Below are 13,649 nucleotides of genomic sequence, written 5' to 3' on the forward strand. Positions count from 1 at the left end.
TGGCGTGAATTCTTAAGATGAGCACATCTACAGTATATCTCAAACACTTAACATGTTACAGATGTGAAAATTTAATTTTTTAATACTTCAAAAATAAAAAAATAGGTATTTCTTAAAAAACCACTTAACGTTGCAGAGGGTGTGTGTGTGTGTGTGTGTGTGTGTGTGTGTGTGTGTGTGTGTGTGTGTGTAAAAGGGACTAAAAAGGGGGTTGAATTAATTTTATTAGGGTACTGATATCTCAAAAACTAAGTTGTTACAGACGTAAAAATTGGTATTTAGAGTCTCCTTTAAGAAGAAATACTTATTCTTTTGGTTTTGGAAATTTCACTTAAGGGGGATGAAAGGACTGAAATATTAGTTAAATTATTTTATGAGGATACTTATATCTAAAAAAACCTAAAGATGTTGCAGACGTGAAAATGGCTATTTGAAATCAGTTTTAAAAATAAAAAAAACGGGGGTAAAATTAACTTTGGAGGAGCGTTGAAATAGGTGTTGAATTCTTTTCATGAGGATGCAAATATGTCAAGAACTGAAGATGTTACATTCGTGATAATTGGTATTTGGCAGCTCATTTATCAATAAACACTTTTTTTTTTGTTTTCGGGAAAAACACTTAAGTGACTGAAAAGAATTGAAAAAGCAGCTGAATTTTTTAAATTAGTACCGGTATACCTACAGTGTATTTACATATTACAGACATGGAACTTGGTACTTGGAATCCCCTTTAAAAATAAATAAACGTCACTCTTTTTTGTTTTCGGAAAATCCATGTAGGTGGGGGTGGAGGAAGGGCTGATAAAGGGGTTGAATTCTTTTTAGGTGGATACTTATATCTCAAAACCTGAAGACGTTACAGATGTGGAAATATGTATTTGTAATCTCCTTTAAAAATAAAGAAACCTTTTTTTTTTTACTTGAGAGCAGACGTTCTCACATGTACAGTTCTATGTCGCATGGTCATCTCAGCCCCCAAAAGGTAATACCACACACTTGGTTTACAAAGAGTTTCTGGGGTAAATGAAACTCAATTTTTCAGTGAGGTTCTATACTTCAGGGATTTTCAGATAATGTCTTAGTACAGTACTGAGGAACGATTACTTTTATCAAATTACGAAATAAACACGAGAAGCCACGGGTAACTGCTAGTGTGTACATAAAGTTCACTGCAGATCGTACAGCACACAAAATTAACGTCTTTCCCATCACCGTCAATCGCAGGCTTGAATACCAATCAAATATGACTTTTAAGTTTAGGATCCGGTTTAGAAGTCTTGTGTTGTGCGGTTTTTAGTTCGTTTGTTCCTTTTTTTTTTTTTTTTGACTTCATGTATTTTTGCCACGGTTTCCTTTCTTTTGGAACTACAGTCCGCATTCGTTTCCTATAACAGGATAGACGGAGAGTCAAACCGAAAACCACAGCAAATCTGATCAGCTCCACTCGACCGTAATGCAACACACTCCACTGACACGCAGTACAATGTACACATTGAAGCAGTCAGCCCATAGAACTACCATACCGCTGTCCTTGGCTCACCGCGTATGAATGACAGAGCGCTGCCCAGACCGGCCCGTGCGATGATGTCACGGGCTTCTTATGTTCAAGCCTTTCAAAGCCCATTGCAGCCTACTGCCGAAGCAGGACCTCTCTGCAGGACTCTGGCTGTTGTTATCATAAATAGAAGTGGCATACTCTTTGTGGTTTGGATTCTCTAATGAGACTGGATTTAGATTTATATCTGATTTTATTAATATGGTTATTTATACAGTGGAGACTACAACCATTGCTTAATGCTATCTGACGGATTATATTTCATTCTCTATTAAGATCAGATTGAGACATGGAAATGATATAGGCTCCATTGAACATGCTATGATATGATGCCATCTTATAGCAGCTGAGGTGTGTAGGGTCTGCCACAATGGCGATGGAAGTCTGCGTGGGTTTTCTAAATATCGTGAAAATGAGATGGTCCTCTTTTCTAGATATCATAGGGTCCAGGAAATGGATGGAATTATTAGTTTCTTTCACTAATGTAAACTTGATGTAGGGGTCCATATTATTGAGTGATTGTAATATCATTTCACTGTTAGTTGAGCGTTCATTCAGCACCACAAGGACATCATCAGCATACCTCATCCAACACTCAGACGATCAATATAAATCTCGGCCAGATTCTTGAGACTAGAGAACCCATGGGAAGACCACATTGTGTGTAAATGATGATGTTGAAAGTGAAATAATTGTTGCTCAGAACAAACTCTAAAATATTCATGAACTCTTCAATTACAAGAATGTCTAAATTACTATACTGTCTTAGATTGTTACTGATAACAGCTAGTGTCTTTTTAATAGGAATACTCGGATACATGTTACTTATTAATTAAATATTAGACACTTCATGATTATATTATAATTCAATGAGTGTATTGCAATATATTGAATAGGTGGTTATAAATAAAAGAATTTTTTAATTTTTTAATATATCTTCTTCAATACGGTTTAATATGAGATTAATTATATGTTACATGTTAGTTATATCAAAGGAAGCTGAAGTGTGATGTGAAGCAATTTTGAGGGTTTTTATGATCTTAAAGAGCTGAATAGAACTCTTGATTGTCTTATTATTATCGAGAAATTTATAGTGGTTAAAAAATTTTGAACAAATTTAGGTTTGTAAATTGGGCTGGGTCTACAATCGATTATAGGTTAAGTGGGAATGTCAGCCTTATGGATCTTGGGAAGAGCTCTAGCTTTTGAAAATTTTGGATTCATGAGAATTAATTTCTGTGTTTCAGAATCTGTAAAAAGGAAGGTACAGTAGAAGTCCGCTATAGCGAGTACTGCATGTAACGAGAACTCCGTTATAACGGCACCTCTTGTCCGTCCCTTCAAAATTCTTATATTAAACTGTGTATTATCCTTCGGTTGCAGCGAAAGCCCAATCACTGACGCATACGAGCGATTTTGCGCGCTTGATTTTTCCGTTGCCGATATTTATGCACGCAGTCATTATACTGCATGCGATCGATCATCTTCGGTACCGGTACCGTATCGTTTTCTTGCTATGCCCACCAGCGAGCTCCTTCGTCGACATTCGAAGGCAATGTCGGAGTCTATTAGTAATACCCGTCGACTGCTCTTCCGCAAGGAAAATGAAAGAAGAGAACATGTTTTCGTAATAAATGCCTAAATAACGTGTCGGATAACCGTTGTTAACTCGTTAAAGATAAACGCTGAATGAACGATCACTTAATTTTAATGCTAAATACCGCAATTACGTAAGAATGGGTTAGGCCTACACCTCAAGATATGGCAGAGTGCGTCGTTGATTACGAGGTTAGTTTATATTTTCTCGCGTCCGTTAAATTACGGAAAGGCTATTATCATGTCAATTTATAGCGAGAAGGTTATAGTTTCTCTACTGGCGCTTGAAGTAAGTTTTCATCATACATACAGTACAGATAAGTTAGGATAGGTGACGCTATTTGAATAACAAAACTGAAATGTTTGCCACAAAATAAGACCCATCTTCGGTACGGTATAATTTTCGCTCTATGTGCATTTGCGAGCTTTCTCGTCAACATTCAAAGGCGATATTGGAGTCGATTAGTAACACCCGTCGACTGCTGTTCTCTCAAGACCACCTACAATATTGTAGTTGGTCTTGGTTCTCTAAAGAAAATTCGAAATGAAAAATAATAACACGGTTTCGTAATAAATGGGAATAACATGGCCGGTAGCAGTTGTTAACTCGTTAAAAATAAAGGCTGAAGTAGAGGATCTCTTAATTTTAATGGTATACCGTATACTGAAATTAAGAATGTGATACACCTCAAGACATAGTAGGGTACATCAGTGATTTCATAGGATACGGCAGTTTATATTTCTTCGCGTCTAGTTAAATTTCGGAAAACTATTTCCATGTCAATTTTTAGCAAGTGATTTCTGAGGATACTGTAGTTAATATTTCTTCGCGTCTAGTTGAATTTCGGAAAGCTATTCCCATGTCAATTTTAGCAAGGAGGTTATCATTTCTCTTACATGCGTTTCTAATAGGCTTTCATGATACATATACGGTTAGGTTAGGTGATGCCGTTTGAAGAAGTAAACTGAAATGTTTGCCACAGAAGCCTCTGGAGTGATACCGTATTTCTCGGAATCCAAGACGAATTTTTTTTCTCAGAATCTCATGTGAAAAATGCTTTGCATTCGTGGCCTGATAGTAATGAACACCACTGGCAACTACGGTGCCGCAGTAACCACGCTGTTTTTCACCCCCCCCCCCCCCGCGCACACAAAAAACTCGTTGACAATAAACGACCGCCTCTTTATCGTACATCGCTAGCCGCGGCGACCGGTTGTACAGTGCCTTTGTGTAACGAAATAGTGAAGAGAGAATGGCAGTCTATTATTCTCTATAAAAAAATAAAATAAAATAAAAGTTTGTACCTGACGCTTAGTGAAATTAAGTTTTATAGACAGCAGAAATATTTTCGTGATGAAACGTCGTATTGTTAAGAAACGTGGAACAATTGCCGGCAAATTTTCAACGGGTTCTCGTCGATGTTATGATGCCAGATTTAAGTTAATGGCTATTAAACACTCGGAAATGAATAATAATTGTGCAGCCGCAAGAAAATACGGCACAGGCCTAACTAAAGCCAATATTCGGCGTTGCCGTGAAGACAAAGATAGCTTAAAATGCGTACCGGTACTGCACAAAAAATGCATTCAGTGGCCTGCAACAAGGACGCTTTAAAGAAGTCGAAGATGAAATTGTGAGGTATGTGCACAAAAATGCGAGGGCAGAATTGCCATACCGCGGCGCAATAAACTCGTTCGTTGACTTTCAAAGTCCGCAATTAAGACCTATTTGTACATCGCTAGCCCCTGAAGTTGGCCGAATCCGGCAAGCAAGACGTGCGTGTAGCGCCTGAGTGAAAATAACAGTTTTATAGTAAGCAAGAATATTTTCCTGATGGATCGTCGTGTTGTAGAGACGCGTGGAATGTGTATTACCGGCAAACTTTCTACGAGTTCCCTTTGATATTATGATGCCAATTTTAAGTTAATGATTATTAAACCCGGTGAAATAAAGCATAATTCATAATTGTATGGCCAAAAAAAAAAAATATATATATATATATACGGCATAACTAAAGCCAATGCTCGGCGTCTACAAATAGTCAAAATGCGTACTGTATTAGAAAGACATTTATATGATTTTACAAAGTACTTTTTAAGCCTGATTATAATTTTTTGATGGAAAATGGGGGTCGTCTTGGATTTGGAGAAATGCGGTAATATATATTTTTTCAGAATGAAATTAAACACACAGTACCGGATTTCGAAAAACACAAACAAGTAAGCCGTAGTGTGGATATTATCCGCGAAACCGCAAGTTTTGAACAAACTGATTGCTATTTCATATTGATTTTAATGTGTATGGGGGTTTTCCCGACTTTTACAAAAAATCTGATAATACGACAATCCGTTATAGCGAGTAAAATTTTCGCCATCGCTATAACGGATTTCTACTGTACTATGTTTTAAGAACTTGTTTAAGATCTCTCTGAAGCTTAATAGTAGGGTCCTTTTTGATTTAAAAATTATTTATCTGAAAAAATTATTCCGTTTTTGTAATTTAGACTGATTTGTTAAGGATCAGGTTAGTGTTACCCTTATCAGCTTTAGTTACGATTAGGTGTTATTAGTTCCAATTTTTGTATTTAGATCGCAGAGTTGTTTTCGCTCGGCAATGTTGTTGTTTTGTGTCGTAAGATTGTGGATAAAAATTGTGATTTTCTTTTTTATTTCAAACCATTCTTCTTCTTCTTTGGGTTTTTTTAAAATAGTTGTTACTGTTGTCATGGGGTTACTGAAAAGTGAAGTATCGGCCCAATTATGTTTAGGTCCCCTACCTAATACATTGAGTTCTGTTTCATTAAAGCTAGTATCAGGTAAATTCTTGACCAGAGGGTAAAAACTAGTGAGATCAAGTCGTAAGGTTGAAGGATAAAGATAAATACTATTATGTTGAGATTTTTGGAGATTGTTGTATTTCTTATATAGGGTGCTCTGTTTATTCTTGAGTATACCATGATGTTTACAGTTAACTGCAGAAATTTGTTCCACTGGCACTTCCAGATGTGATGAGAAGCTTGTAAGTGAGGCTCCTGTAATTTAGAGTTCAAAAATGACTTTTTCTTGTAAAGAAAATTTATTTTATCTTTTAACCATATCATACTGGTCTTAAGATGAATTTAAAAAGTATGCATGGGGGGTTTGTCATTTGTTATGACTTTTTATAAATTTTGAGGTCAAATTGTTTGTAAGACATTTTTTGAGAAATGCTCTCTCTTTTCCAATCTTGGCTATCTTTATTTTCGTTTCTTGATATTGAAACATATGGAAGCCGGCCACGTAATTAAAGAGGTGTTTCAATACCAAAAAGAAGAATTTTATTGCTTATACACATGAGGTGCTGTCTGTCGCTAGAGTCCCACCAAGGGCTGATATAATACCGTAATAATAATAATAATAATAATAATAATAATAATAATAATAATAATAATAATAATAATAATAATGTTTTTACATCCCACTAACTACTTTTGATGGTTTTTGGAGAAGCCAAAGTGCCAGAATTTTGTCCTACAGGAGTTCTTTTAAGTGCCAATAAATCTACCAACATGAGGTTGACGTATTTGAGCACCTTCAAATACCTTCGGACTCAGCCAGGATCGAAATTACCCCTTCGGACTCAGCCAGGATCGAAATTACCAAGTTGGAGTCAGAAGGCCAGCGCCTCAACTGTCTGAGCCATTCAGCCCGGCAGCTGTTGTGTTGGAGTGTCCAGTGAGTAGCTGGGCTGAAGACTGTGTATGGAATGGAAAACTGCTCTGTGTGTGTGTGTGGGGGGGGGGGGGTATTCAAGAATGATTGTTTTCTTGTAAACGAAACGTATTTCTTTTGTTTTCATCAGTGAAACAAAAGTTCCATCATAACAAAACAAAAGCAATGGGACGAGCCATGGCGAATTGAGGGCAATAGCACATAGAAAGAAATTGATTCCCATTAAAGTAATGAAATAATTCACAACATAACCATCCAGCAGTGGGCTGTGCATGTTGCTCAAAGAAAAAAGCAAGCATGGGGTTTAAAGCATGCCACACATGGGTAGGTGACTTTAAGAAGTGGAATGGTACTGTGTCACAGAAAAGAACATCTGTAACGACAAAAAATATCAACAAAAAAATACAAACCATGGCAGCAGCATATATATTCGTAGAAGTAGTTAAATCCTACGGCCTGAAAACGCATACAACAGTGATCAGACTGGGTTCAGCCTGGAGATGTATACGTGAAGGACATTACAAGGGGAAATACAGTTGCAGCTGCACTGCAAGTCTATGGTTTCCACCACACGCAGTTGCACATTAATGCCAACAATTACTACAAGTTACAAAATTGTGGGGCTTTTATGCATCACGTCAAGATACTCTGAAGGTGTGTTTCGTAAGACTGAAAAAGAACATGCTTTCGCATGAAAATATACATGTTAGTTGCACGAAATCTGGAAAAATGAGAGATCTATACAATGGAAAGAATGGTTTAATGGCAAACTCAAACATTATACACTGTCTGGTAATGTTGTGCTCCTTCTGGATTTCTTTTTCGTACATAAATCTATTCAAAATGAAGATAACATAGAGCTGATGATGATCCCTCCTGGTGCCACAGTAGTCAACCACTAGTAGTAGGCTATATGCGTTTAGAGAATAGAAAGGTTTTGTATATCTGTTTGATTATTGAATTTGGATGTCATTTTGGTGCAGATAAAAACCATCTTGAAAATTCAATCTCTGATATACCATCAACTGTTGTCTCCTCATTTTCATCTCGTGTGGCAATACACATGGTACCAAAGCCAATAGTTGTCCAGAAACCTAGAAGCCTCTGAGCATCCTGTGCAATATTTTTTTGACGGGCCGATGACCTTCGATGTTAGGCCCCTTAAAACAACAAGCATCATCATCATCATCATCATCATTTTTTTTTTGACAGTGGTGACTTAAAACGTTCCACTTGCCTTTATCCTTGCTTCTATACGTGTGGTTGGTGAAGAACCGCTTTGTGCTTTCAACATTTCTACCATGTGCATCACTGTTGCAGAAACTAGGAGCAGCTTCCTTTCATGTGTACCATCCCTTGTTATACCAATGAACCTTTATTTCCACCATAACAACCTTATTCTGTTGCCTTTATTGACCCACAATAAATACAGGAATTGAATTAGTTCCATAATTCCACTACATCATTTTTGAGATGTGCTACACAATTATTAATGGAATAAAAGAGAAAGTAAGTAACACAATTCCTAGGTTAGTGAACCCAGCACGTGCCACAATGTTGCGTAGGCAAGCACACTAATTCAAACATGAAAACTTTAGCACTTTCTGTAGGTCAAATGAGTTAATTTCCAAAAGAAAACTGTGTTATTCTTGGCTCATTGAATGTGTGAGCAAAATTTACGTAAGATCTGTGATTCCCCAGTACACAACCTTCTCTTGTAAGCATCATGAAGATAAAGACGTACTGATCGTCAGCGCCACTAGGTTGGATTGTGTTTCTAACGTACACATAACAAAGCAAATTGGTGTTGCACAGTTGCTGAAGACAGTGCATGAAAGCAGACTACCATAATTTGGACATATGTGGTGAGCAGCAGCCAATACTAATGTAAAGATGGGCTACATCCTGGAAGTTGGTGGGAAGATACTTAGGCACAACGTAAGCACGGACAGGCCAATACACTACATAAGAGCACCAAAAACTTAAACCTATACCTCGACATGGCCCATGAACAACTCAAATTAAGACAGCAGTGACACATACAACCATAGACAAGAATAACAAGACCATCTATAAATGTGCCTGTGTTACTAATTACAATGTGTTCATGAAGTACATTATACTCCTGTGTACAGAAAGGTTGAGATCAGAACAAAGAATTTTTATGTATGATATTTAAACATTAAGTTCATGTAGAGTACTGTGCAAGGTAAGGAAAATAAAAAAACAGTTTTTAAAACCCCCACAAAATTCCAGGGTTTTTATGTTCAAACATTCTTATTTTTATTCTTCCATGTTTGGCTTAAACCAGGTTAAATTTCAAATATTTAGTTTAAATTATTTTAAACCATTAGTGGCTCCCTATTAACTACCTTCCACAAAGACCAGTCACTAAATGACCCCAACGCTTCCTGGTATAAAACATTCAATACCCGGTGGTGTGCAAATAAAAACTACAGATCTGCTGCTGACCCAGGAGCAGGCAACATAGAGCTGCCCAAGAGAGAAGCACGTCGAGCGCACATCAACGCCTGGAACCTGAAGAAACCACTTGAGATGTCTTGATGGTCATCAGGAAGCAGATGCTTACTGGAAAATGCAAGCGTTTAAACTGAAAAGGGTAGTCAGTAGTTATTAAGAAAATTTGGTGGATAAAACAGGCTCATCCTTACCACAACCTGCCAGTATCATAGCCTTGAAGAAACTTGTACAGGGCTTTAATTTTAAGGTAAGTATCATTACAAAGTTTGGGGGCATTCAGATTCTAAAGTAGCACAATCTGAGCTCCCACTTTCAGGCAGCACTTATTTGGAGAAGTCCAGGAGCGGTTACCGAGTTAAGGAACTCCACAGGATAGTGCACTGCTCTTTGCTGATCTATTGAAGTGTCCACAAAAGTGTACACGACTTGATGCACAGTAAACCTGGTGAGAATAGTAATGATAATAGCCTTGTCTAGATCATTCCTGGCAATCAGAATCATATGTTCACATAACCGAGGGTTTGTTTATGCCAACAGGATTCTGACTGTTATATTGAAATAATTTAATTATAAAAGCATAGGAAATTAAGTGTTACATTGAAATAATCAACAACAACTCAGATTATAATAAGGATTCTTTAACATTGGGATATAAATTACCCTAACCATACTTCATACCTTTCTTGGGCCTGAGCAAGGCCCTGTTGGCCACAGGATTTTATTATATTCTCCTCTATTTTACTTACCTAGGAAAGTGACAAACTGGTGGGATCTGTTGAACATTCATTCTCTGCACTACAGTATCATATGTCTTTGGCTATTTTTGGAATAAACAATAAAGTTTGATCTCTTACACATTATTTCAACACAATTTACGTTCTGAATAAATAAATTAATTAAATTTAAAGAATCAGCAGCAGCTTCATAAACCATAATTTAAATGTGTTTAGTTGAGATATTGCGATAAGGAATGATCGCATGGTTGGTCGCTGGCAAGAGAATGCATCTGGGCTGTTATCACTGGTGGACAGTCTGGAAGGGGAGAGAGGTTATTTCAAACAATTTTGTCCTATCAAAACTTTTAATTTAACAAGTCACAGCAAATTAATTTCTAAAGTGGTTTTTTTCATTCCACATATATTCCTAAATTCAATATTAAGGGAGATATTTCAAGGTTTGTATTGTAAGATTTATAATCTTCCTTACGAGGTAGTGTTCAGTCAGATTTGAATTTTGAAACAAAAGGTACCTCAAACTATAATAGTGGTCAACTTCAATCTAAATACCAAATTTCAACAAAATATTATCAGTGGTTCTTGTGTGATGTTGGAAAACACACACTGACACAACTTTTCCCACCATTCAATTTCAAAAGGTGTAAAATGGAAAAAAACTGAAATTGTTGCAAAAACAAAAAAGACAGACTTATTTTTTATTTATAAATAAACTATTTTTCAACTTAAGGAGAAGTAAATAAAAATTAATAATCTTGCTCAAAATTAAGTTTTATAGGTAAATTAAATGCTGAATGACAAATTATGGTACTATATCTTGAGAAATCCAGTAACAAGTGTACTGATTTCATACAGAAATGCTGCTTCATTATTACAAACTCTGCATAAAATAATTTGCGATCAATACAGAATATAAAAACTAAACATTTATGGGCTGGTTCTACCACCTACAGGTAAAGCAACGTGTAACTTGCCCTCACGTGAAAGGATATTTCCGTTCAACCACTCCAGGGTAGCGCTATCAGTCAAATCAGTAAATTATCAGCCACCTCGAGCGTCCGACAAAACTTTACCTGCTGGGCAAGTCTTGAGAGCTGAATATCATTAACTGTATTTTTGGTGACGTAAAACTTACATTAGCTCAGTACGTTGATACAAGCCTGATATCATAACAATGATCAGTATTGTATTGCAGGTTTTTAATCATATATGTTTCACATGAGTAGAAAGTCACAAGACTCTCTTGCATCTACAGTGCTGGGGACACACAAAACTGCATTTCAAATGGGCTTTGATTTTTGAATTTTAGTTTTTCAATTTTTAACCACCAGTCATAACTTGTTATATACGCCAACCCTCACAGAAGCCTCATCACAGCATAATGGTGGTAGCATTTGCCTGGTGTGAAAATGGGAAACCACAGAAAACCATCTCCATGGCTGCTAACAGTGAGGTTCGAACCCACTATCTCCCGAATGCTTGATACTGGCCGCACTTAAGTGTCTGCAGCTACTGAGCTCGATATTCAAATGTTTAATCACAATATTACATCTATTAGGAAAATACTTTATATATGTGCTACTTATAGAAAATGATGTTATGATTAAACACTAGACAAACAAATTATTATCAATAAAAGGAAGCCTGTAGAACTAAACAAGGCCACAGAGCTAGTTGCAAATAGAGATAAGACTACCTGCAGTGCAAGTCCCGAGAGCTGAATAGTATTAGCTGTATTTTCGGTGACATACAATTCAAATTTGCTCAGTATGTCATAATAAACATGACACTGTAACAGTGATACGTAGCACGTGATGGAAGCATGTTAAAGAGAGAGTTGAAAACAACAGCAGGATACCAAAATAAGTTTGAATAGAAATTAAATAAATTTTTTTATTTGTACAATTGGCTTTACGTCACACCGACACAGATAGGTCTTAGGGCAGTGATGGTGGATAGGAAGGTGCTAGGAATGGGAAGAAAGCAGCCGTGACCTTAATTAACGTACAGCCCCAGCATTTACATGGTGTGAAAATGGAGAAACCATGGAAAACCATCTTCCAGGTTACCAACATTGGCGTTCAAACTCCTTATCTCCTGAATGCAAGCTCACAGCTGTGCGCCCTTAACTGCAGAGGCAACCTGCTCAGTAAATTTTTAAAAAAAGACAAAGCCTAATTGAGACTCGTGCCTGCGTACCTTCTATTTAAGAGCAAGTAATTTGACCACTCTACCTACATGAACGCCTTCTGAAATGTTGGCTTTCACGACGGCTTATAACTGGTGTGTGAAAATTTAAACATTAAAATCTTAAGATTTTAAGCCCAAATAGGTATTGATTTTGAACCCACATAGATTAACCTCATGAAAGCTTGACATGAAATATTTTCCGTAATACTACAGACCTTTCCTAAGATACTGGAAAATAAGACGATAGAAATGAGGTTCATACATCTGAAGACAGCACCTCAGCTGAAGGCAAGAAAATGCTGGAAAATAGTCTAGCTCTGGGTAGCTACCTAGTGCTTATGCAGAGACGGTAGCACGCAAGCCAAAGTACCAGGTGATTTACAACCCTGGGTAGTTTAACTCCAGCATAGCTGCCATCTACTTTACCAGCAGATGATTGAACCGGCACGTAGTAGAGTTCAAAAAGCACTATATATATATACATACATACATACATACATACATACATACATACATACACACACACACACACACCATTTTACTTTTATTTTCTGTTTATTATTTACACTTCCACGTCACTAATAAATACTTTAACATGTTCACTGCCACTGACGCTTTGAAGCGTTAAGCTGCTATATCCAGCAATGCCACTGTCGCTTTAAAGTGTTCTAAATCCCATGTTCCTAAAGCTACATAAAAACATGCTGGCTTGGCAATTGATGCTTGTGGATATGTCGGCACTCCAGGAAGGTTACCATTAGAACAATTTGCTGGGCATGGTTCCATTGCTCAGCAACTAAGTGACAGACAATCAGTAGTGCTTCGAAATGGAGAAGATTAGGTAAGTGCCTGGCTCATCTCATCATAAGAAGAAGAGGTACCTATGAGAAACAATTTTATGCTGATGACGATATAATTTTTTTTTTTGCTAGTTGCTTTACGTCGCACCGACACAGATAGGTCTTATGGCGACGATGGGACAGGGAAGGGCTAGGAGTGGGAAGGAAGCGGCCGTGGCCTTAATTAAGGTACAGCCCCAGCATTTGCCTGGTGTGAAAATGGGAAACCACGGAAAACCATTTTCAGGGCTGCCGACAGTGGGGTTCGAACCTACTATCTCCCGAATACTGGATACTGGCGACGATATAATTAAAATGGTAAGAGGATTCTGGTAGCAAATGTGATATATTGTCAGACAGTGAGAATGATGACTGGAGGATTCTGAGCGTGAAAGTCAAGGTGAAAACAGTGCACTGAATGGAGAAGATGGTGCTCATGAAAACTGCCAAGCAATATATGCAAATGAAGAGAAAATGAATTAGATCAGTGATCCAACAGGAATGACTTGTTTCCCATTCACTAAGAAGGAGAGCCTTTTCATG

General features: G+C 37.2%; 1 protein-coding gene across 6 annotated transcripts in view; it reads right to left on the reverse strand.

Moving 5' to 3' along the window:
• LOC136862924 (UPF0669 protein C6orf120 homolog) overlaps positions 1 to 13,649 on the reverse strand; it is a 271,519-nt gene that overhangs the window by 133,325 nt on the left and 124,545 nt on the right. The window contains exon 2 of one of the 6 annotated variants that reach the window (XM_067139209.2): positions 10,090 to 10,375. The exons of the other annotated variants lie outside the window; for them this stretch is intronic. Coding sequence (XP_066995310.2) covers positions 10,090 to 10,126 — 37 coding nt within the window. The 5' untranslated portion in view covers positions 10,127 to 10,375. The remainder of the gene's footprint in view (positions 1 to 10,089; positions 10,376 to 13,649) is intronic. 6 annotated transcript variants of the gene reach the window in all.

This window comes from Anabrus simplex, chromosome 2 (genome assembly GCF_040414725.1).
Source record: "Anabrus simplex isolate iqAnaSimp1 chromosome 2, ASM4041472v1, whole genome shotgun sequence".
In the NCBI taxonomy this organism is placed as follows: Eukaryota; Metazoa; Arthropoda; class Insecta; order Orthoptera; family Tettigoniidae; genus Anabrus; species Anabrus simplex.